The sequence below is a fragment of the Mirounga angustirostris genome, unplaced genomic scaffold, assembly GCF_029215605.1.
Source record: "Mirounga angustirostris isolate CCGP_5_RB_7025 unplaced genomic scaffold, mMirAng1.0.hap1 SCAF_13, whole genome shotgun sequence".
Taxonomy (NCBI): Eukaryota; Metazoa; Chordata; class Mammalia; order Carnivora; family Phocidae; genus Mirounga; species Mirounga angustirostris.
In genome coordinates, this window is record NW_026991721.1 from 92,646,934 (window position 1) to 92,672,850 (window position 25,917).

At 48.1% G+C, this 25,917-nt stretch overlaps 1 protein-coding gene across 1 annotated transcript in view; it reads right to left on the bottom strand.

The window, feature by feature from the left end:
- The window catches only part of SORL1 (sortilin related receptor 1), a 155,718-nt gene that overhangs the window by 21,619 nt on the left and 108,182 nt on the right, over positions 1-25,917 (bottom strand). The window contains exons 26-38 of the mRNA XM_045894818.3: positions 22,410-22,535; positions 18,697-18,804; positions 17,078-17,209; positions 16,026-16,157; positions 15,280-15,414; positions 14,273-14,428; positions 9,245-9,394; positions 6,686-6,817; positions 5,670-5,796; positions 5,330-5,499; positions 3,776-3,888; positions 3,432-3,536; positions 2,564-2,636 (exon numbers count right to left, since the gene is read on the bottom strand). Coding sequence (XP_045750774.1) covers positions 2,564-2,636; positions 3,432-3,536; positions 3,776-3,888; positions 5,330-5,499; positions 5,670-5,796; positions 6,686-6,817; positions 9,245-9,394; positions 14,273-14,428; positions 15,280-15,414; positions 16,026-16,157; positions 17,078-17,209; positions 18,697-18,804; positions 22,410-22,535 — 1,659 coding nt within the window. The remainder of the gene's footprint in view (positions 1-2,563; positions 2,637-3,431; positions 3,537-3,775; positions 3,889-5,329; positions 5,500-5,669; positions 5,797-6,685; positions 6,818-9,244; positions 9,395-14,272; positions 14,429-15,279; positions 15,415-16,025; positions 16,158-17,077; positions 17,210-18,696; positions 18,805-22,409; positions 22,536-25,917) is intronic.

A 25,917-nucleotide genomic window follows, 5' to 3' on the forward strand; every position in this document is an offset into this window, starting at 1 on the left:
GGAATTCAAAAAGAGAAACCACGTGATGAAAAGTGAGGAAGGCAGGACTTCACAGCTTTCAACTCAACAAAGCGATTTTTTAGTGCAGGAGGAAAGGGCAGGTCTTTGGCTGTTCTCACTTGTCTCTTTTACTGCCATTGTCCTAAAGCTGAGGGTGGATCACACAACTATCTTGGCTCCATCAGCTATCCTGGCAACTGGGTCGAGCAGAAAAGTTCCATGATGTAAATGCCCCCAAACAGCCCAGCGCAGCCTGCTTCTGAAAAGTGCATGCATTCCAGTGGGCACCACCTCTCCTGGCACTAACCAAGTCCCAGAGGCCTCACGTCCTCCTCGAAGGTTGATAAATCGGAGGGCATACATTGTAAATACCCATGTGGCAAAATGGAAAGAACGTGGCCTCTGGAATCTGGCAAACTTGAGTTCAAATTCCCATTTGGACACTTAGACAACGGTTCAAGTTACTTATCTTCGTACTAATGTTAACTCAACCAACGTTCCCTTTCTTTCCGTTTCCAATTAAGTCTTACCTATGACAGACTAAGGAGCTGGTAAGTCATTGGCATGGGCACGATGAAAGGGGCAGAGAGAAAAGACCCCTCTCCATTCAAGTGATGAGAGCATGGTGCTTACCATTCAGAAGGTCTGCCCGTAAGATGGCGGACCATGCTCTGCCAGCCATAATCCAAAGGGCTCAGTAGGATAACTGCTATTGGAAGACAGTATTTAAATGACAACTTGTATACTGGGCTGTTTAGCACGTCGCCTTCTTATATAGGCAAGGCAAGAGACACTTGAAGAAGTGGGTAAGATTTGGTGGCCAAAGAGATAAACCAAAATCTAGAGGAGTCCCTCCAGATGATCAACCAGGTAATAAGAGTGGGTGTGAGGAAGTAAAAAGGATATTAGGAGTTTCAGGTCACCAGCTCTGAGCAAAATAGTACAGATGCTGCCGTAAAGCCAACCTGAGGTATAACCGTGGTGACTGAGGATATAGGTCACAATCCTTCCCAAAGCCAATCTCCTTAGCTACAAAATGAGCACAAGAATACTTATAGGACTGGTAAGGATTAAGGGAGATCGATTCACATAAAACAGTAAGCACGGTGCTTAGTACATAAGTGCTCAATACATGGTTACTTCTCTCATTATTAATCCCCCGCATCCGCTCATGAACATGGTGCTCTGGCGGACACCATTGCTGCGTGTGTCCTCTGCATGACATCATGGTGACACAGCCTCACAGACAGACCACAACTCGTATTTTCTGACTCCACACACCGTGGCCTCCTGTATGGGTCCTAACCAACACCCGTATGAAGAGCTGAGGCTCACCAACAAAATCAGACGAAAGAACTGTAAGAGACTTTCCAAGGCAGGTGTGATTTGTGCTCAGGGAATTCAAGGTACGTGTACGTGTCTTATTGCTGACCTTCCAGTGTCCCTTCTTTTCAGTACGTATGTTTTGATCGATTTTGTAGAGGGAAATGACAAACCCATCAAAACTCTAGGTGAGTGTGCACTCGGTACGCTTTTTCTAATTACCGCCAAGCACCCTGTTACAAAGATCGGCTGGCCTCCTGCCCTGATCTCAATGAGCCCAAATTTTATAGTGACTCTCCATAACCTACAGCCCATCTCTCGCAGGCTCAGGTTAAGGTAAAACCCTCCAACCACACTCCATGAGAACACTCCTGTCCAGAAACGAAAGCCACAGGTGCCAAGGCTAAGTTCTGGAAACCACTGGGGAACAGGAGCCATAGCTGGTCTCCCCAAGTGTGCCAGAAGCCTTCCTTTTAATTGCTTTAATTCACTCCTTCGTCACCGGCTTCCTCCTCGACACCAGTGAGAGAGCGGAGGAAACCAGACAGGACCCCGGCCCTCGCGAGGCACACATGCCAGCAGGACAGTGCATGGGAGCAGGGATCTCAGCCCAGGGCAGGCAGGGCAGCCTGGCGGTTAGAGGTACAGGCTTTGGAGTCGGGAGGATCAGGCTCCTATCCCAGCTCTCTGCCATTTACTGACTGTGCAGGAAGTGACTTAACTGCTTTCTAATTCCTCATCTGTTCTTACAGATTTTGTTTGGAGGGTGCTAAGGGTTCGATGAGATGGGCCGATGTATGCAAAGCACTAGAAACTACCACCTCGGCATCGTTTGTCAGTGCCCCTGGGGAAGTTACAAGTGTCAGCATGGCACTCTTACAAATGCCATCCATGGACACATACAAAATCATCCGTATCTTCTGTGAGAAGGAACGAGTCCTTTTATTTTGGATATCGCACGTGAGCACAAGAGCTGGGCATGACGGCCTCTGGAAATCCCTTTGTATGTCTGCACCGTAAGAACTGCGTGGCTCTGGGGGGAGAAGTGCCTTCGACAGCCCCCAGAGAAACTCCGTATCTAAAGCACTACGGAAACCCCTGGAGATGCGTGCATGTTGGCAGGGGGAAAGAAGTCGTGTGAAGTTTTCTCATCTATGCTTCTCCGTCTCCCAGTCGTGCTGAAAGTCATTTCCAAAGGGTTTCTATCTTCTCTCAATCTGCAAATGCTGGGATCATTTACCTTTTCCTTTGACGGTGGTAATGGATTTAGAATCGCTCCAGTTTCCTACTCCACGGCTTGTCACTGCAGCCACCTTGTCAAATCAGAGCGTGAATTAGTATAAAATAAAGGCAATGTGCCATACAGTGAGGGTTCCGAAGGAGCTACGGGGCCGAGACTCTGGCAGTGAGGGTGGCAAACAGTCTATGCAGGGGGATCCCAGACACGCAGAGGCCCCAGCAACTGCAACAACGGGGGGGAGGAGAAAACAGGTGGGATCTGGGCAAAGGGAGCTGTGACAGTGCAGGCATGATGGATTTCTGTTGATTGACAGGTCTCAGGTTCTTCTATAGGGTGGGGGACGGGGGGGTATGTGCACCTGTGGGTCCATACAGACATAAACATACGTGTATATGAAAAAGGGGACTGAGAAAATCATCAGCGTCAGGGAGTCTGGGTGCACAGTTAATGGTCCCAACAAACATGTTCTGCACAAAATCGGTCTCTATTCTACTAAAGGTATTGATAGCATGTTGCCTAAGATCCCTACGATAGCGGCTTCTAAATGCCACTTACCATAGCTCTGCAACACCCTGCAGCTAAGGAGAAGCAGAAAAGTGGCAAGTGCAAGAGTAAAGGAGCTGGAACGCTAGCAGAAAATCTGGGTTAAAAGCAGGTAAAGCTGCATTACCATAAATTCTTGGTTATCTGAGGGAAATCTGATTTCAAGTTCTCTGTGGCACTGGTTTAAGAGACTGCAGTGATGATGACCTCCCAGAGCAAGGGGTTAGGCTTTTAGCAGACTACTAGTAAGTCTCTCATAAAGGTAAGCACGGAGTTCTTGTGTTCTGAGACTGCCCGGATGGCTGAAATGGGGGCTGATACTCACTCTGACAGTATATGGAGCGTTGACCAGTAAATTCTTTATTTCAGTAAAGTTACTAGCAGCCCTCTGGGAGGCCCACATCTTGGAACCACTCCTGCTGTATTCCACCTAAAGCGAAAAGAAGAAATTATTAGTAAGGTAACCAATGGTCTGGGACATCCTGATACCTTAGAAGGAGGCAGGGAGAGAGAGGGAGGTGAGATGCCAAGTGTTCTAATGGGTGGAACACGATTTACCCAGCTACATCAAATCAAGACCTAGCCATTCAGAACACGTTTCTGCTCTGGCAGACCCAGAAATCTATTCACAGAGACACACAAGGCGCGTCGCTCCTAGAAGTTACTTACAATGTACTCTCGGATGAGGCCATGGGTGTGGGTGGGAGGAAACCAGTGGGCCACAATCACACCTTCCTCTTCCCTGTGGAGTGACAGCTGGAGATTTTGAGGGGCGTCTGGCACTAGAAAAGAGTCAGCTCAGGGTTAAAACCCATCTGCATACTGGTAAAGGAGAGGAACTTTCCTGAGATTGAAACAAAGACTAGAAAGAATCCAGAGCCAGCATTGGGACCTATCCACCAAGAAAGGCTGTAAGCTTGTATGCCCGCAACCTGCCCGCACCCTGCCCGCAGCCTGCCCACACCCTGCCCGCACCCTGCCCGCACCCTGCCCGCACCCTGCCCGCACCCTGCTTCAGGGTCACATGGGGTGTGCTGTGTACTTCCTCCGGAAACTATTTCAATTCTCCCTTGCAGGCCTTGGATGACCGTCTGACACCCCCGGGCTCTACTAAACAAGTGTTAACAAAATCACAACACACAGGTGTCAGTGAGTTTTGCTGTGCTTCACACCTCCGTGCTTTCTCCAGGCCCCCCCTGTAGCTATCCTGCCCTTGTGCTGGAAGCAACCAAGGAGTTTCAAGGAGCTTCAGGAGCCCTGGTTCCTTTTTATGAAGAATGGCACAGAAGCCTCGATCTTAGTGACACGTGTGCTCACTGCTATGGAAGTGTCATCTGTCTGGGCCTTCCCAGCTGACAGAGCAATTTATGTGATTTATGTGATTTATGTGATTATGGTATTTATGTGATACCAGCCTGCCTGTGGACACGTATCTGTAACTATTTTATACGTGAGCATCTGAACGTACATCAAGATCAACAGGAGTTCAGGGGCGCCTGGGTGGCTCAGTTGGTTAAGCGACTGCCTTCGGCTCAGGTCATGATCCTGGAGTCCCGGGATCGAGCCCCGCATCGGGCTCCCTGCTCGGCAGGGAGTCTGCTTCTCCCCCTGACCCTCCTCCCTCTCATGTGCTCTCTCTCATTCTCTCTCTCTCAAATAAATAAATAAAATCTTAAAAAAAAAAAAAAAAAGATCAACAGGAGTTCATACAGAGGTCTCCAACCGTAACCCAAATGTAAGCACGGGCCCTCGCAAACGCAAAGTTCACAAGACCCTGGGGACGAAGATCACTGGAATAAGCATGGGGTCACCTGACGTCAGCTACCGTGAGAGGCGAGGAAGCAGGGAATTCTCTAGGACATGTGAGTTCCGGTAAATCTCTTGAAAACGGAGCCTTGGTACTCCTGACATGCCTCATATTTTAACAGTGATGATCTCACAAATACTGAGTACTAGGAGATTGAAGGCAGAGACAGGAGCTAGAGAAGCTATGCAAAAGGCGGCCATGTTGGGCACGATCTGAAGTTAACTTCCGGAGGTAGCAAAACACCACGTGACCTAATAAGGAGACTCCGTGCTCAACAGCTCAGGCTGTATATATATATTCTGTATATGTGCGGCCCACGTCATTAGGTTCCCACACTCCTGAGTGTCCTTGGGAAACTCTCTGCAAATCCCACAGTAGGTCTTGGACACACCATAAACGGAAACCAGAATACTTACGTCCTTCTGGTGTCCGCAGAGTCACGAAGTCGTTGGTGTTATGCACTTTGCTGAGACACTGGACCTGCACTTTGACCTGATACGTGGTGTCTGGCTTCAAGACTTTTAAGATGGTGTTGGTTTTATTGCTGTGTGTCTCCACGGTCTTCCAGATGCCCTCTCCGACCACCCTGGCCAGAAGAAGAAGGATATGGTCACATCAGAGCAGTGTGGGGTCGCAGAGGACGCTGGGCTCGGCTAACGAAGAGCCGCTCTGCTCTTGACCACCACAAGAGTTTGCAGAACGTCCAGTGCTGGTGAGAACACTGTTTTCTTCTCTCACGGCAAAGACGGGACCCACCTGTAGTAGACGTTATAGACACAACCAGCAGAGGGCATTTTCTTGGGCCGCGTCCAGGTCAACGTTACGTCCCCAGAGAAGTCGGCCGTCCACTGAAGATTCTGTACTTTGTATACAGTTAGTTCATCTAGAGAGATGAAGGGGGAAAGGGAAAGAAAGTGGTATCTCACAAATCCTTGTGTTTCAAAGGACCCAAGAGGTCCCTTGATGTTTAAGCAGACCTACCAGGATCTAGATTGTCAAGCCACGGCCAGCCTCTTAAGACATCACAGAAAAAAAAGAGTTCAAGCCTTCCTATACGACCTTGCCCAGGGTCTCCTAAATTTCCAGTCACGGTATTTTCCTTGCATTTCGCCTCCTTGTCTACACGGAGGTAAGCCTGTTTCTCAAGAGAGAATTCTACAGGTCCAGGGACAATGTCCTAGCAGGATCCATTACTGCGACAGACCGAATGCGTGTGTCCCTCCAAATTCATATGCTGAAACCCAATCCCCAACGTGATGGGATCAGGAAGCGGGGCTGTTGGGAGGTGATCAGGTCCTAAGGATGGAGTCCTCAGGAGATGAGATGAGCGACCCCAGAGAGCTCCCTCACCCCTTCCATCATGTGAGGACACAGGGAAGACGGCTGTCTATGAACCGGGAAGCGGGCCCTCACCAGACGTGGCATCTGCTGGTGCTCTGATCCGGGCTTCCAGCCTCCAGAGCTGAGAGAAGTAAGTTTCTGTTGTTTAGAAGCCCTTCAGGCTATGATGTTCTGTTAATGGCAGCCCAAAAAGACTAGGACAATTACTAAAGGCGCTCCAGACAGAAGGACTGCGTCCACCCCGCCATGAAGCCTGAGGCTCTGGGAGCATGGTGCACCCGCACGAGGCGGGACAAGCCTCCCTCCACCGGGCTCTCCAAAACCGGGCAAAACCGGTTTCCCCTTCAGGCTGAGGAAAGGCTCACAAGGCTCCCAGCAGAGTGCCCGCGGCGGGGGGAGGCTGAGCCCAGGGCCCGAGGGCTGGCACTCACCGCTGCAGGCCCTCTCGTCGCTCTCGTCCGAGCAGTCCAGGAAGCCATCACAGCGCTCCGAGAGCACGATGCACGCCTCACCGTCCTCACACTTGAACTCCCTGCTCATACAGGTCAAGGTGCTGTGTGTGGCTACAACACAGGGGGAGGGCACGTTGTGCTAACAGCAGATCGTGTTTAGGAAAAGTGGTCTGCGCTAATTAGCTTCTGATTCAAAACACGCCTCTGGAACAAGGACTAGTAACCCCCACGGTGGCACTGGGATGCCTCCTTATCTGACATGAACAACAGGAATCTGCCTCCCGCAAGAGGAAGAGCTTTGGGGTCAAACGATCTAGAGTGAGTGCAATAATTTACAGGCTCCACAGTGAGTCACTGGAATTGGCCAGGGTTCAAAACTTCTGTTCTAGAATGAGAACAAGGAATCTTGTTTTCTCTCTGAGACACTGCATCTGCTTCTGAAAAGCACACTTTGAGATGCAGGTAGAAAAACTGGATAATGTTCTCGCGAGAGAACCAGCATGGTCAACAGGAATGGACAATGGATCCAGAATTATGTTCCTAGGGACAAAAAGATACAGGGGGTCGGGGTGGGGTGGAAAGTTTTAACAACTATCCTCAATCGGCGAGTGCTCACATGAATGACGAATTAAGACTGTGCATGTCGCTAGTGTGGATATACAGACTTCAATTAAATATACTTTTAAAAAGAGCTCTCTATTATAGTAATTGTCATTAAAAGAAAGGAAATGTGAGGCTTTTTACAAACTACAATCCCCCATCTCCTGGAAAATCATTGTATTATAGAGCTCTGTGACATGCTGAGCTGAAATTGGTTTGCCTTGGGGAGGTTGGAAGGGGGGGGGGCTTGGTTATAAATAAAACTGCACTAGAGAATTTAGAAAACGTTCGAGACCCACTAGTATAAGAAACCCAAGATGGAATTCATCCTTCCACCTATCCATCCACCTAACCACCCATTCACCCACTTACCCATCCAATTCAACCAGCCACCCAGTATCCACCCACCCACCCATCTAGACACCCATCCATCCATCCATCTACCCCTTCATTTATCCATCTACCCATCCATTCATCCACTCATCCACCCATCCATCTACCCCTCCATTTATCCATCTACCCATCCACCCATCTTCCCAACCATCTACGGAACCAGTGAATATTCATGGAGGGCCTACCATGAATCAGGTACTGTTCAAGATGCCAAGAATATGGTGATGTGTACAACAAAGGACCTACCCTCACAGAGCTTACTTTCTATTGAGAGAAACAGTAAAAAAGTAAGCAAATCACTCTGTGGTTTTAGATAGTGATTAAAAACTACAAAGAAACATGAAAAGAGAAACAGTAACAGAATGATCGACAGGGGTCATGTCATGCAGAATAGTCTAGGAGAAACTCTATGAAGGGCATTGTTTTAGAAAATACCAAGATCCCCCTCCCAGAATTATTCCACGTGGTAAAATATATCCAAACAACAGGTGAGTCGTAAAGCTGGTGGGTGTTTGAGGTTTCTTTATGAAACATGTCTCAACGTTTTTTAAAGTGGGAAAACATAGGTTTTAGAAATAGAGAATACGGGGGGCGCCCAGGTGGGTCAGTTGTTAAGCGTCTGCCTTCGGCTCAAGTCGTAATCCCAGGGTCCTGGGATTGAGTCCCATATCAGGCTCCTTGCTCGGCAGGGGGTCTGCTTCTCCCTCTCCCACTCCCCCTGTTTATGTTCCTGCTCTCGCTATCTCTCTGTCAAATAAAATCTTAAAAAAAAAAAAGAAATAGAGAATATGGTTGTTATTAATCTCTGAAAATCCTTAAGCTGATAATTAAACAGATGATTAATTGGCACTTGGAAGAGAATGTGGCAGCCTTCAGGGGCCAGTTTCTCCAAGAAGAATCTTGTCATGTTAATCTCATTTCCTTTTTTGATAGGGCTCTCAGATTAATGGATTGAGGAAGATTGGAAATAGAGCACATCTTGATTTTAAGACCCTTAACCAGACAACATCCTTATGAATAAGGCTGATTTGGAACAGGTAAAAGAAACTTATTTAAAGAACGCCAATTAATGAATTAATCTCACCCAGGAGGAAGGTCCTATTTCATTTCCTCTGTTAATTATTTTCAATGTTCATCTTACTGTGCAGTTACTTATTTGGCTGAAATGTTCCTATTATGATTTTGGGCAGTATGGGATCAATGTGCCCTGTTATCTTGATGTCCCAAAGATCCATTTGAATTTTACCCTGTCCCTCGTTTCCCTCTGTTATTTCAGAGTATTCCACTATAAGAACTTTGAACGTGGCATGATGAAAAGGTCACAACCTTGCACAAAAAAACAAAAACAAAACAAAACAAAACAAAAAACTAAATAAATATCCCAGTCTGGTACTGACAAGGTGATCTCTGAAGCTGATTCTCCTATCTCTAAAATGGAGATAATCCCAAAATCACAAGGTTATTATGAGAAATGAAGCAGGAGTAATGAGGTCTCCTGCTCTCCAGAAATCCTCCCGAGTAGTGAATTCCTCTGAGACTACTCACGACAGTTGGCCTCGTCCTGGCCGTCCTGGCAATCTTGGTGGCCGTCACAGCGCTTCCAGTTGGGGATACACTTCTTTGGCTGGCGACACTCAAATTCAAATCGGTCACAGTGCCCGTGGTGAGTGGGAATGGAGGCAGCCGTGACATTTGCTGGAAGAAAAAGTTTTGAAAATTCACTTTTTTTTTTTTTTTAAAGATTTTATTTATTTGACAGAGAGAGACACAGCAAGAGAGGGAACACAAGCAGGGAGAGTGGGAGAGGGAGAGGGAGAAGCAGGTCTCCCGCCGAGCAGGGAACCCAATGCGGGGCTCGATCCCAGGACCCTGGGATCATGACCGAAAATTCACTTTTTGAGTACTGAGGGAGCTGGTCAGCAAGAGCAACCAACTCAACCTGGTAGGAAATTCAGGAAATTATGGTGCATTTGGAACGACGACGGGGGCCTGGAGACAAATGTAAGCTCTGGATAGGGAAGACAGATCAACAGGACACAGCCATCTAATCTTGGAAGCTGGAACACAGACAGAGGTAAGTGACTCAGGGGACCAGAGAAGGCTGTAGCCCATCCTAAACTGTCACTGCAGAAAGCAAAGAACCCACAAGATCAACATCACAGAATCTTCAAAAAGCTGAAAAATGGTATCTGTGAACAGAGAAGAGGAATAAAGGCAGTAAGGGAAGAGACCGAAGAATGTCTGAGCAGCAACAAGATTCCCTACGTGCCCTGCCCCTACCAGCCCCATGCAACAGTCACCCTGGACGTCACCCCCCCCGAAGCCTGGAGGATTGTTACGTGGAGGGTAAAAAGGGCTGGTTAGAAGGGCCTAGTGAAGAGCAAGAACGCCATACTGAAGAGAGGGGGTTAAACCCTCAGATTGCTGAACGCGAGGACCCTGGTCCCCATCCTCATAAGCCCTGGCAGGAACACCTTTATTCCCTAGGCAAGAGATTGTAAAAATCTCCTCAAGGGAAATCGACCAGCCTCGGGAACAAATTCTCAAGCAACCCAGATCAACAGTTCCCCACCGAACAGCCCCACCATGAAACTCAAAGCTGACAAGCCTACCTGTGTGCAGAATCTCTTGCATTTTGGTCCCCACCCTTAAACACAAGTAAGCAACCCAGGATTATTTGGGGAAAAACCTTTGACATGAAAGACAGAAGTGAGTACAGACCCCTTCCCTGCAAAAAAAGAACATTTGGAGGAAAGAAAGACTCTGTAAGAATAAAACCTCAAACATAAATATCTTCAATATGCTCAGAACATAAGAATATCTATTTCTGCATGAAAAAAGGACAGGATGCCATGCAAAAGGAAGAGTATGAGAAATTTCAAAGGTAACTGTAATGGAAAACTCAGGAGCAGAGCTGGTAGAGCTGAATCTTCCAGAAAATAGAGGGGGGGAAAAAGGGGGGGGATCAATTAAAAAAATAGTAAGGTGACAGGACCACATCAGTAGATCTAATGTATGAATGACAAGAGTTTCAGGAAGAAAGAGAAAACAGAAAAGATTAACGGAATAATTCAAGAAAAATTCCCCAAACTCAAATACGTAAGTTTTCGGAATGAAAGAGGTTATCAGTGTCCATCCACCACACTGGATGGAAAGGGACCCAGATCAAAAGCACAGCGTTGTGAAATTTCAAAACACTGGAGCCAAAGGGTACACCCTACACGCTTCCAGAGAGTAAAAACACTTGACATGCAAAAGATCACAATCAAAATGGCTTTGGATTTCCCAGGAGCTGCTCAGTGACAGGAGCAATCCCTTCAAAATTCTGAAGAATTACTGACAACCAAGAATTCCAAACCCAGACCAACAACTACCACTCACATACAAAGACAGAAGAAAAACACTTTCAGAGAAGCAAGACCTCAACAATACCTCCCACGTTCTGTTTCCCAGGGAACCTTCTGGAAAATGTGCTCTACCAAAAAAATGGGATTAAACTTAAAAAAAAAAGAGAGAGAGATAAAAGAGAGAGAGAGAGGGAAATGAAGAATGAGGGAGAGAAATCTGGAATATAGAAAACAGGATCTCGGGGTGCCTGGGTGACTCAGTCAGTTAAGCGGCTACCTTCGGCTCAGGTCATGATCCCAGAGTCCTGGGATCAAGCCCCACATCGGGCTCCCTGCTCCGCGGGGAGACTGCTTCTCCCTCTCCCACTCCCCCTGCTTGTGTTCCTGCTCTGTGTCTCTCTGTCAAATAAATAAAATCTTTAAAAAAAAAAGAAAACAGGATCTCCAAAATGAGAGAAGTCAAACAAGTCCTTAGAATGGAGAAGCCACATCCCGGGAGACCCGTGTGGCCCAGGCACGGAGAGTGACAAGCACAAACCCCAAGCAGCAAACTCAGAAGACAAACACGTTGAAGGCTGTCTTCTCTGTGTCCTTGGCCTCTGCACCACCTTGTCACTGGACAAAACTATGGGAGGGTGCACTTCAACAATACAAGGGAGCAAACCAAGAAAAGCAAGACACAAGACCCAGGAAACAGCGACTCTAAACCAAGGGAAAGGCAAAAGGAGTCCCAAGGAGGGCAGTGAAGGCCCGAGGGCAGGGCGGGGGCGGTGGGCGTGCTGCAGGCCTGGACAAGCCTGGGCCCAGAGAGGAGGATCCGGGCTGGTAGAAGGGATACCCCCAAGAGAAACTCTGGGGCTGAGAAATCATTGATACGGTGACCTGGCAGAAAGTGACCCCTAGAGGCAACTGAGGGGGGGAAAGCACTAACAGACGGCACACAATAACCTGAGCTAACAAATGAAACAACAAGAACCAATTACTAATTTGGGGATATTGTGCACATCCCATGGTTTTAACTGGATTTTCAAAGGGGCCTCTCTTACACCTAGAACCCCTCTGCTAAAACATGGTGCACGGGGAAAAGCAGTAAAAAATGAGGCTAGAAAGCCAAGCTAAGGCACATCACAACACTAATGCGTGGACAGTAAGGGGGCCACCAGAAGGTTCCAGACCGGGGAAGGCATGATCATGCATCCATATGCAGCCTCTCGGAAGATAAACTGTAAAGGGGAGAGACACAAGGCCCAGAGACCAGTTAGGAGACTTGCAGTGCAAAAACCAGATCCGAGAGCTGGAGAAGACCCAATTAAATTTGCCCTGATGACATACATACGAAAGAAATCACAGAGGCTGAAGGAAAGATGGAAATAGGAATCCGCTCCCTGCATTAAGCAGAATTTGCTAGAGCCTATTAATACCTGCTCAGAGGTTTCAATAACCAAAAGACAATTTTGAGAGGAGAATTGAATCATTAAACAGATAGGTGGGTCTTGGGGGCCAAGGACAGAGATAACAAAAAATTTTACAATTTGTTTTAATTTGAGAAGCATTTACAGGATGTTATCTGCCTATTCTTGGAATAAGCACAGGGGGGATCCAAAGTAGTATGTGGCATGATCCCAAAACATGAGGTCCATATAATCGCTTGGAAAAGAAAGATGCCCACGCATGAGATGACCAGAAAGCGGTGCATGGCAGATCGTAGTGAAGAATCTAAAGGACAACAGGTAAGTATGAGACTGGAAAAGAGATCCGTGCCGATTACAGGACTCCGTGAACGCTCCGTGGTGGTGGGCTTGCAAGGGAAGGTAACAGTGCACTTGCTCCAAGCAGGAATCTCAAACTTCAGTGAACCCAGCAGAGTCACGTGGGGAGCTCCTGAGCTCCATGCAGAAATCCTAATTCTGTAGTTCTTACAAACGCTCCCAAGTGATTCCATTACAGGTGGTCTCTGTTCCGTACATTGATAAACTCTGGTGACATATCAAGGTCTCTTCTAGCTACAAAAACCATGCTTCGGTCTGCTGCGATGGACAGTGGGTTTCAGAGAGGGGGAAGTGGGAGGGCAAGGTCGAGGAGGACAGAGGTCTCTGGTAAGGCAGAAACTCTGCTGAAGGAGTATCACCAGAGAAGAAGCAGGTCTGTTCAGAGAGGATGAGGAGCTCGGCTTGGCAGACATGCAAAGTAATGGCAGGTAAGGAAGGACCTTGAAAATAGGACTCAAGGGTTAGGATCTATTCTCGGGACAAGAGAAGACCACTGATGTTTTCAAATAGTGAAGCACCGGGACGATTTAGTTTTAAAGCAGGAAAATGACTGCTGATCTCGAAGTTTGCTAGGAAAAGTATTTGCAAAGCATAGAAAACAACTGTCTATTCTCTTACTTTAACCGAGTCTGAAATAGAATCCCGCTCAGGAAAGGACACAGCACCCTTACCTCTGTTCTGCCTACAGTTAAAGGGGGGGCGCCTGGGGGGCTCAGTCGTTAAGTGTCTGCCTTTGGCTCAGGTCATGATTCCAGGGTCCTGGGATCGAGCCCCGCATCGGGCTCCCTGCTCAGCGGGAAGCCTGCTTCTCCCTCTCCCACTCCCCCTGCTTGTGTTCCCTCTCTCGCTGTCTCTCTCCCTCTGTTGAAAAATAAATAAAATCTTAAAAAAAAAAAAGAAAAAGAAAACAACGGTCTATTCTCTTACTTTAACCGACTCTGAAATAGAATCCCGCTCAGGAAAGGACACAGCACCCTTACCTCTGTTCTGCCTACAGTTGAGGGTCTCAGGGTTGACTCCCACCTCCCGCAACGTGGTTACTGCCCATGCCTTCAGATGCCTGTCTGGGTCCGGCCACTAGATGGCAGTGCTTACCCTCCTTTAGCAGGATGGGCGCCAGCTAGCCAGCACCCCGTGAGTTTAACAGGCAGGCAAACACTTCCCCTGTAATTGCCATTGTAATTTCCTGTGGAGAAGGAAGCAAAGGGGGCCCAACCACAGCCCAGGTGGGAAGCCGGGCGGCTGGCCTTTTTGTGCAGGAAGATGAGAAGGCGCTTGGAGGAGAGGAGACCCTCCAGCTCTTGAGTGCTCTGGAGGTGAGAAGCAGCCCCGGCCACGAGCACGGGGTCCCAGAAGGCAGGGGGCACTGAGCCGGGCCACTCTGTGCCCAGGGCGTACCCCCAGAAGGTCCGTTCCACGAAGGCAGGTGCCACAGGAGGCGCAGGGCCAGCACTCACCAGGCGAGGGGCAGGCTTCTTCATCCGAGCCATCTGCACAATCCCGGTACCCATCGCACACCCAGCTGTCCATCACGCACGCCCCGCTGCTGCAGCGATAGTAATTGGGCAGACACGTAGAGGGCCCGGGAGTGGGGGATGGGAGGACACGTGACTCTGAGCAAAACACAAGCAAGCCAGAACGCCCAAAGTGTTACAAGACGCTTCATCCCAGACCAAGATGTGTCCCCAGACTCAGCGTGGATGTCCCCGTTTGAGCTGCCCCAGCCCAGGGAGGCCAACGGGAGGCCCGGTTCTGATCGCAGCTCATCTAACAATCATTTATAATGGGGTACCAGAACAGACCGCAACCTCTTCCCTTTTCTGGAGCAGATTCACCTAACCCCTATTATCTGATCTGTGCTAATATCTGAATGAGTTTGCTTTTGCAGGGGTTCAACAGGGGCTCAGTGCTTTTGCAGGCTGATGGAAGGAAGGTGACTCAGAATGCGAGGGTGGATGGAGAACTCCCACTGAGTCTGCACACTATGCTGGTTACAATTCCACCGCAGCTGCCCTGAGACCCAGTTCAGAGAGGAGAACCCCCAAAAAGAAAGTAACGAGCACGCATCGCACACCAGTGCTCCTCAGATACAACATGGCACCCCCATCACCTACAGATCTTGTTACGATGCAGAGTCTGACTCAGAAGGGAGGCCTGGGCTGGGGGTCGGAGACCCCGCATTTCGCACAAGCTCCAGGCAGATGTGGATGCTGCTGGTCCGCAGGGCCATGCCTGGAGTTGCCAGGCTCCAGAGCGCTCACTGTGGCCTGCACAATATGGCCCTCAAAACAGGAGAAACCAACCACGCTGCTTCTAAAGTGGGAGGGGGTAGAAAAGAACTCAGACAGTTGCGCCCCAAATATCACTGAATGAGCCCAGCAGCGACAAAACCAACTTCAGTTCTGTGCAGAAAGGGGGCCGTGTGCTGGTGTGTCCTGGCGACGGGCTGACCCAGGACCCTCACCTCCGCAGTCCCTCTCATCAGACCAGTCGCCACAGTCGTTCTCCCCGTCACATTTCCACCTGTTGGGGATGCAGTGGCCGTTCTCACACTGGAACTGGAAGTAGCGGGAGCAGTTGGGGGCTTCTGTGGGGTTTTCTGGGGAGATGAACCACACCGTCGGTCAGCGTGAACATACACACCAACCAGACAGACACGGCCTCCTCAAGGCCCAAGGCCCCAGGCAGCCTGCACAATCCTACCAGATACAGGTAAGGCGGCTTCTTGGACCCAAGCCCCATCTTCCTGGATCCCAGCTCATGCTTCTCTGAGCCACGCTTCTGGATCTTACAAATAATAGCCAAATTTTCATTTTGATGCTTTGCCAAAGGAATGATATAATTACTGACTCTGACCCAACAGTGACAACGACTCTATAAAGTTGTGGAATCTGTAACCTTTAGGAGAGGAGAGGGAAGCACTCTCCAAAAGATTTACTGTAAATCCTCTACTGTATTTCTTAGACATCACGCGAACTTCCCGACTGGGGAAAGAAAAGGAACCAGAACAAATATTCCCCAACACCGACTGGGGGCAGGCTGCCACTTCAAGACTCGATTCCTTACAGAGATTCGAGAGCTGGCAGGAACCGGTGCTGAGGAAGGAGAAGGCAGAGCCTGCATGGGAGTGGGCTGAGAACAGCCTCCTTAACCACAGGCGGCACTGTGACCGGAGGTTAGGGACGAGAGGCTGAAGGTCCAAGTTCTTACCGCAGTTGGCTTCATCCGAGTAGTCACCACAGTCATCCATGCCGTCGCATTTCCAGATCAAGCTGACACACACTCCATTCTGGCACTGGAAACTGAACTCATCACAAACCTTGTGGAACTCGGGGTCTTGGGCTAGATAAGGAACAAGCATCCATAAATTCCAGGTTACTGCCATACTGAAGAGCTCAAAGTGGGACACTGCTTGGAAATGAGAGGAAAGAGCAAACAGTCCTCCACCAAGAGATAGGCCGGCTACCGGGCTCCTTGATGGCAAAAGCCAATTGAAGGCCTAACCCCCAGTAGCTCAGAAGGTGACTATATTTGGAAACAGGGTCTTTAAAGAGGTGATTAAGTGACAATGAGGTCATTAGGGTGGACCCTCATCTAACAGGACTGGAAAAAAAAGGAAAGCAAGACAAAGACAGGCACAGAGGGGACACTGAGGGAGAAAGAAGGCAACCATCAGCAAGTCAAGGACGGGGACTGCAGAAGAACCAACTCGACCCGAGATCTTGACCTCAAGCTTGTGGTCTCCAGAACTGGAAGAAAATGCATTTTGCTGTTTTAGCCACCCAGGCTGTGGTCTCTAGTAATGGCGGCCAAGCAGACCAGCACGAGTCGCTACCACAGGCAGGGCCCAGTTTTAGGAGCGGGGCTAGGGCAGTGCACGAGACAAAGGCCCTGCTCTCATGAAGCCCACACTCCAGGTAGCGGAGACAGGCAGTCCAATAAATGCATCGCATGCAAAGCGGTGACTCGTGCTGGGAAGACCCCTGGCACCAGGCAAGGGCTACAGAGGGACGGGTGTGCGGGAAAGGCCGGTCGGAGAAGGGGCTCTCTGGGCCAAGACCCCGGTCCTCCCACACCTTCCGCTGATACGGACACCAACCACCAAAGAGCAGTACTTCTGAAGCAACAAAGGTCCATCTTTCTCAGAAAGGGCCAGACTGGACCCTCAAGCAAGACCCGTGAACCAGAGAGGCCCAGCCCTTTGCAGTGTCTCCAGGGACTCGCCCCTGCAGCCCCGCACCCCCCCCCACACACACACTCACAGCATCCTGCGAACTCCGCGTCCTCATCAGAACCGTCACGGCACTGGATGATTCCGTCGCACACCATGGAGTGGAACAGGCACTGTTGACGGTTCTTGCACACGAAGTCCATGAAGCGTGTGCACAGGGGCTCTGAAAGGGGTCCGGGGTGGGGAGAAGGCCGTGAGCGCCCAGGACTGGGGGGGGGGGCGGGTACAGATGTGCCCTCAGGAGACAGCAGGAAGACCCACTTATTGGGCACTTGCTGTGTGCCGAGCCCTGAGCTAGAGCAACTGACCCTCGAGACAAGGTTATGAGAGATTTTACTGCCTCGTTGTCACAGGAGAACAGAAGGGATGGCAGCATTGAGTATTTTGCCCAGAGTACCCAGCGAATGAAGGGGGAGCCAGCCAAAACTGACATCTAGACTTGGGTGTCTGCCGTCCAAGCTCACGATCTTAATCACGAGGCACAGAATCCTGGCTCTCTACTACTTTTTCTATAAAGGACCAGAGTTACGGACTGAATCGTATCCCTAAAAATTCATATGTTAAGGCCCTAACCCCCAGGGTAACTGTATTTGGAGACAGGGCCTTTAAAGAGGTAATGAAAGTTAAATGAGGTCATCCGGGGGAGGGGGTCCCTGATCCGACAGGGGCAGGGTCCTTCAAAGAGGAGACACCGGGGATGCGGGCACAGACAAACGGCCGCCCAGGACACAGCCAGAAGATGATGGCCTTCGGACTCGAACTGCGACATCAGCCTGCCACCTGGGTCTCCAGCCTGCCGGCCTACCCTGCAGATTTGGACTTGCCAGCCCTCATCACCGCATGAACGGATTTCTGAAAATGAATCTCTCCCCAGAGATACACACAGCCTATGGGTTCTGCTTCTCTAGAGAATGGTAGCTGACGCAACCAGAGAGCGAATTCTCCAGGGTGTGCGAGTCCTACAGTCTCTATCACGACTACTCCACGCTGCCACTCTTGTGTGGAAGCGGCCCCAGACAACACATAAACAGGTCATGACCTTGTTTAAAGAAAACTTCATTCCATAGAACGGCTTACGTCTGGGCTGGCTTTCCCCCACAGTCCATCCTGCTAACCCCTGCATCGCGACATTGGTTCTCAAGCTGGGCTGCCCATCACAATCACCTGCAGCACTTTTTTTTTTAAAATCCCAATGCCCAGGCCATGCTCCAGACGAATTACATCAGAATCGGGGAGGGCGGGGAACCCAAGCACAGTATACTCACAGATGAGCACCACTGACCCAAGACAACCTCTGTGAGTCTAAAGGAAACTGGGATAAAAGAGTCACCTGGCCGAAAATGTTACCCAAGCAACACTAATAAAACCAATGAAGTAGGATAAGTAAGTGTTCAATTCAAAACAGTGGGTTGACTCCTGGAATATACTGCAACCAAACAACAGTGTTCACCGAGCTACGACCCATTCCGCCGTCACCCCGCTGCTAACCCCCTCCCTGCTCCTCTTCACCCAAACCACGGTGCCCTGCCACCATCAGCCTCTCAGAGTCCTGCACCAACTCGGGTTAAAAGCTAACCACCAGCACGTACTGAGGAAATGCAACAATTCAGTCCACTATATGCGCTTCCCCAGGGCAGGGAGAGGACTCACCACAGTGCTGTTCGTCCGCGCCATCCGAGCAATCCCGCAGACCGTCACAGTGCTTGCTGGATGGGATGCACGTGCCATTCGGGCAGCGGAATCCGTTGCACTTCTTCTCTGAAATGCAATGCGACAACGGAAGGAAATGACGGAGAGGAAACAGGCAGGCACTCACATGCGTCGTTGTGCGGGTAGAAAGCTGCACCACCCCCAAGGAAGGTGGGTGACTGGTAACTGCGGCCACAGTTACCGATGCGGCACATTGTGCCCAGCAATGCCATCGTAAAAATGTAACCTACCCACCCAGGTGTAAAATAGTGTAAGTACGAGGTTATTCATTGCAAGGCTCTTTGTAACGCACAGAAAACCGTCCACGTGTCCATTAATAGGGGACTCTGCGATGCCTTATTGAACACAGGAACACGAGACTGTCATAAAGGCACTGAGGAAGCACTCTGTAAAAATGTATCGTGGATACACAGTTGTACGAAAAAAACAAGTTACAAAACAACATGCATAGCACACTACTTGTATAAAAGAGAACAAGAATACACAGTACATTTAAATTTGCACGTATGCACAAAAATATCCCAAAAGAGTATACAACTATAATTTCCTACGTGGACAGGGTCGGAATTTGGCAGCTGGGGAGAAAAATGTTTACTGAACACCTCCTGATACTTTTTTTTTCCATTTTCATCCATGAAGAAATGGAACCATGTTACCTCCTCATGAGTACATATTTTCAGGCAAAGCTTCAGTGAATAAAAAAAAGGGGGACATGAATTCTGATTATAAATCCTGGTCTTTGAAAGCTCTCATACATCACCATCTTAATTCTTCAGGAATTCTAAACCAAAGCCCTTTTGGAGAAAGTCCATCCTAGAAATGTTAAGAATCTTAGGTTTCGCACTTAGTAGAGAATTCTTAGCATGAGATAACCCTTTCTCCTGAACGCAGAGCTACTGCCCAATGTTAGGCTTAAAAGTAAATTCTAGCAGGTCAGTCATGGCCACTGCAAACCCAACTCTTAGGAGAACGGTTCTAGGAGGGTCAGGTGCAAGGCAAGAAAATGTGTTTTAATCCCATAAAAGGTCATCATGGAATAGGAAATTATTCAAAGGACATCAAACAGAAATAGGAAGTGAGTACCATGAGTCGGAGGGGAAATAATGTCGTTAAGTATAAAAGCTCTTTTTAAAAAAGTATAAAATTAAAATTACACGAGACAAACTCCCATTCATTAAATCAGTGAAAGCAGCTAAAATGTAAGTTCAAGGAGACTCAGGGAAACAGACACTACGCTACTGACAGATGCTTCAGGTATCATTGCTTGGAAACTCAATATGGAGACACTTAATGAGAATCACTGAAGTCCATCAGAACCTCTGACCCAGCAATGCCATACTGAGGAACATATCCTAGGAAGTATCTTCAAGAAAAAATAAGGCTTCATTTCCAAAGAAATGGATAATTTTACTACGCATAATAGTGTAAAACTAAAAACACTCAAATGCCTGACCAGGAAGCAGCTAAGTAAGTCAGAGAAACACAAAGTGAATGTGCATCTGCCATGAAAATGCTGACTATAGAAAAATACAGACATAGGCAAACATCTTCAATACTTGGACATGAGAGCAATAGGGCATACAACATGCAGACAATGACTACAATCCCATGAAGATCTGGACGTATGGTGTCAAGTAACAGGAAATATATATATTAACTGGTCTCTGCCCCTGGTTCCTGGCACAGAGCTCTTGAAACCCTTGTAATTCCCTACAGAATAGAAGTGTCTCGTGTTCTAATGGGGCTACTCTGGGTGGGCTCCTGCATAGCTTTTGGATGGGGGCTGGTCACCAGAAAAACCGTGCCATGATTAAAGGCTTGGAACTTTGAACCCCACCCCTGATCTTCTAGGAAGGGGCGAGGGATGGAGACTGAGGTAATGATCGGTCATACCTACGTGATAAAGCCACTATAAAAATCCCAAAAGTAGGGCGCCTGGGTGGCTCAGTTGGTTAAGTGACTGCCTTCGGCTCAGGTCATGATCCTGGAGTCCCAGGATCGAGTCCCACATCAGACTCCCTGCTCAGCAGGGGGATCTGCTTCTCCCTCTGACCCTCCTCCCTCTCATGCTCTCTGTCTCTCATTCTGTCTCAAATAAATAAATAAAATCTTAAAAAAAAAAAAAATCCCAAAAGTATGGGGCTCAGAGAGCCGTCCAGGTTGCTGAACACAGAGATGCTGGGAGAGCGGCAGGTCTGGACAGGGCACGGAAGCCCCACAACCCTTCCCCATACTTTGCCCTATGCATCTCTTCCATCTGGATGTTCATTCTATCCTTTATCACGTCCTTTTCTAACAAACTAGGAAACGTGTTTCCCTGCATTCTGTGAGACATTCCAGTAAATCACTGGCCCCAAGGAGGGGGACCTGGATATATAGGTGGTCAGTGCGAAGTATGGGTGACAACTCGGAGGCTGGTGACTGGCATGGGAGGTGGGGGCAGTGCTGGGGACCGCACCCCTCACCCATGAGACCTGACACCATTCCAAGGAAGACAGAGTAAGGAATAAGTTAACTGGAGGACACCCCCCCCAGCTGGTGCTGAAGAGTTACTTGATGTGGAAAACACACGTGTGGTGGCCAAGAAGTGTTGGAAGTACTGTGTGAGCAGGATACTGAGAGCAAAGGAGAAGCACGGGGATTTTTTTCCTATCGACATTAGAAAAAAAGGATAATGACAGAGAACCTTAAAGTTATTTGGCATTGGGGCACCTGGGTGGCTCAGTCATTAAGCGTCTGCCTTCGGCTCAGGTCATGATCCCAGGGCCCCGGGATCGAGCCCTGTGTCGGGCTCTCTGCTCAGCGGGGAGACTGCTTCTCCCTCTCCCACTCCCCCTGCTTGTGTTCCCTCTCTCACTGTGTCTCTCTCTGTCAAATAAATAAAATCTTTAAAAAAAAAAAAAAAAAGAAGTGTGTGGGGGGGTGGCGCCTGGGTGGCTCAGTCGTTAAGCGTCTGCCTTCAGCTCAGGTCCTGATCCCAGGGTCCTGGGATCGAGCCCCGCATTAGGCTCCCTGCTCAGCGGGAAGCCTGCATCTCCCTCTCCCACTCCCCCTGCTTGTGTTCCCTCTCTCGCTGTATCTCTCTCTGTCAAATAAATAAATAAAATCTTTTTTAAAAAAAAGATACTTGGCATAAAACAGAATTTCATATATTTGCGTTTGTGTGGCGGCTATTTTGTGAAGGTAAGTGACTACCTCAGAGTTCTTTGTGAAATCAGTTACGCTGAAAAAGTCCTACCTTTGGGGTGGTGAGCCATTTTCCTACAGGATGGTAACACAGTACTCTTAGCCACAAAGCATGCGATTTATACAGAAACTGCTGGCTAATTTCTGGCGGAACATGCGTCATTTCTGTATGTGGTGACCGTATTTAGCACTCTGGGTGGGTGAACTGGCTTCCATTTCTTCTCTTCGAAGCCGTTATGGAAAAGCAGTGAGGCAAAACAGCTTGCCTGCCAACGAGGACAACACAACAGGCCCCTCGACATCCTACGGCAGTGCCACATAGAAGCTGGGGGGGGCGTGTTCAGTTGTCCGCGTGGGCATCTGGGCGCAGCAGAACAATACTCCAATCCCTGGCCCACTGTTGCCTCTGTTCCTGAACGGCAGACACTAGGGACGCTCCAGGTGGAGGCCAAAGCATGGGCATTTACCGCAGTTCACTGGGTCCTCGTCAGAACCGTCTTGGCAGTCCATGTCACCATCGCACGCCCACCGCTGGGGGATACAGTGTCCGTTGAGGCACTGGAAGTTGGAGGCCTCGCAGGTGTGATAGATGGCTGTCAGCAAGAGAGAAGAGAGAAAGTGTCAACGCCACCCTCACCTCTGCTCCCCCACCAACCGCCAAGATGCTGACCGAGGAGAGACTGTGCTGGGTAATAAGGTATGGACCAGAGTGCCGGAGTTCCTCCCTGGCCTGAAGGTGGGGTGCAGCCTCCTGATCAAGCAAATCACTTGACTCTGTGAGTCTGTGAAGTTACAGAAGCATAGATGTACAGGTTTAAAAAAAAAAATCATTCACTTTCTGCAACCACCTATGACGTGAGGGTTATTCCCCATTCACAGATAAGAAGCAGCCTTAGAGGGGCGCCTGGGTGGCTCAGTCGGTTAAGAGTCTGCCTTGGGCTCAGGTCATGATCTCAGGGTCCTGGGATCCAGCCCCAAGTGGGGCTCTCTGCTCGGAGGGGAGTCTGCTTCTCCCTCTGCCCCTCACCCCGCTCTTGTGCTCTCTCTCACTCTCTCAAATTAATAAAATCTTTAAAAAAATTAATAAAAAGAATTAAAAAAAAAACAGCCTTAGAGAGATTAAGAAACTCGCCCACGTTCACAAAGAGAAGTAAGCACCCCAGCGCTCTCCAAGTCCAAAGCCTGGGCAGTTTCTGCTCTGTCTTGCTACTTTATCTTCTCACATGAACCCACTCACTCATCCAGATTCTGTGGGACAAGGAGAGGTGGTATGTGCTCCAGGGACCGCCTCTAGACCTGGTCCAGACCTGGGGGTGTCAATCTCATCTATATTGACATACAAGGACCCCTGTAAGCTCTGAAAAGCTGTGATTTCATAATTCTCAATAAACAACCCAATTTCAAATGTGGAAAACCTCAGATCCAGAGAGCACGGAAGATTTATCCAAACTCACACAGAAAGGTCCCAGAACCTCCTGAACTTGTCTAACTCTCCCGACTGACATCTACCAGCCCACAACACATGGTGGCCGCTATAATCATTAAAAGAAAAAGACACAAGTGAAACAGTGCTGATGTTATAAACCAACAGCCTTGTTTGCATACATGGGCTGAGGCCACCTGGAAGTCCTTTAGAAACATCTCAAAAAGACTAGTTCGAACGCAGAGTAACTGCCTCAAACCCAACTGGCACTAGTAACCGCCTCTCCACTAGTTTCCCCTTCCTCTGCTAAAAGAGAAAGCTGTTTGTGTCTCTTCATTGCTGAATGAAAGCCAGGGCTGGCCTTGTTTACCTCTGATATAAAATAAGACAATCGAGATGCATGGGCTCTCTGTTAGCTTAACCGTGTGAACAGGGTGTCTTTGCAACAGATGAGGCAGAACAAACAAAAGTGGGTTATTGAGTGCGTACTATAGTTATTTATTCAATCAAGATGGTTGGCAACTGCTACTCAAGGACTGGAAAAATGGGCTTCCAATGCCCTCTAGAATTTCTACTGAATTTTAGGCTATTTTGTGCAGCAGTCTGAAATACAAAGAACCTGATTTTTCAAACCACTTTAAAACAAGTGGTGGTCCAAAGATGTCCATCGACAGATGAATGGATACAGAAGATGTGGTATATATATACCATGGAATATTATGCAGCCATCAAAAGGAATGAGATCTTGCCATTTGCAACGACGTGGATGGAACTGGAGGGTGTTATGCTGAGTGAAATAAGTCAAACAGAGAAAGACATGTATCATATGATCTCACTGATATGAGGAATTCTTAATCGCAGGAAACAAACAGGGTTGCTGGAGTGGGGGGTGGGGTGGGAGGGATGGGGTGACTGGGTGATAGACACTGGGGAGGGTATGTGCTCTGGTAAGCGCTGTGAATTGTGCAAGACTGTTGAATCTCAGATCTGTACCTCTGAAACAAATAATGCAATATATGTTAAGAAAAAAAAAAAGAAGAAGAAGAAGGTAGAGGGAGGGGAAGAATGAAGCGGGGGAAATCGGAGGGGTGGATGAACCATGAGAGACGATGGACTCTGAAAAACAAACAGGGTTCTAGAGGGGAGGGGGGTGGGAGGATGGGTTAGCCTGGTGGTGGGTATTGAGGAGGGCACATTCTGCATGGAGCACTGGGTGTTGTGCACAAACAATGAATCATGGAACACTTCATCTAGAACTAATGATGTAATGTATGGGGAGTGACATAAGAATAAAATAAATAAATAAATAAATAAATAAATAAATAAATAAATAAATAAATAAATAAAAACAAGTGGTGGTCCATTACCTGTTGTCTTCTTATCTCTCTAAAGATCAAGGCTATATGTGTAGTATGCAAATGGATCTATAGGAAGTTTTAATATTTTACAACCTTTGGCACTCAGAATCCAGTAAACATCTTTTAAAGATATACTTATATCTCTGATAAGAGGAGTACGTATATGTTGCATGTTACGTGAGCTTTTGCCCAAGTAAGCCATTGCCTGGAAGACTTTTGATCTGGTGGTTTTACAAGTCTGACAGCCCTTGAAAATATTCCTCAGCAAAGCCTTGCTCATTTTCATAAAATATACTGCTGCCTAAGCTCACTGCCATACTGATCTACTTGTTATTATTCAGCTTATGCATCTCATTTTTAATTGAAAACAATTTCGGAGTGCTAATGGAGTTTCCAAATGACCATTCTGGGAGGCATGCCTGAGATCTCCAAAATCTATCACAGAAGCTGAGCTCAGAAAGACTAATCAGTTTGTATAATTTCATTTAAGTGGCCAGGTATGAATGGAATTCTTAACACATTCTCTTTTTCTGAATTTTCCCATCTTCTGAGTAACTTACTAGGTCTCTGACATGGAGTGTCTGGTAATTAATACATGTTTAATTATTACCTTTTTCTTTTAATTATAAGGATGGAACAGACTGACTTTAATACAGACTAAAGAATGGGGGGAGAAAAATAAGAATCCTTTGCACGGCAGGAATCATTGTAACTGTGAGAAAGGATGGGCTAATGGGGTACATGACCATGAAATTAGAGGATCAGGATTTTTAATAGAGGCCATCACCCTACACCTTACTCTCGGACTTGGACAGATCTTCCTTGACTTCCTTCCCCTCTGGAACACTTGATCAGAAGCATTAACCAAATACAGGAGGGGCAGAAGAGATGGATGAATTTATATGGTAAGAAAGCACTTCCAGATTCATTACCAAGCGCTGGACTATGAGGGGGTGAATGAGGGGAGAAAAAATGTGACTATCAATTCAACTTGTATGATGAATGACACAGAAATAATAACATAAAGCATAAAGAAAGGACCCTGAAAAATAAGAGGCAAGCTTTGAAAAAGAATCAGATAGAAATTCTAGATATAAAAAATATAGTCGTGGAAATAAACATAGCTCAGGGGATGTGTGAAACAGCCAGTCAGATTCAGCTGAAAAGAGAATTATTGAACTGGAAGAGAAGACT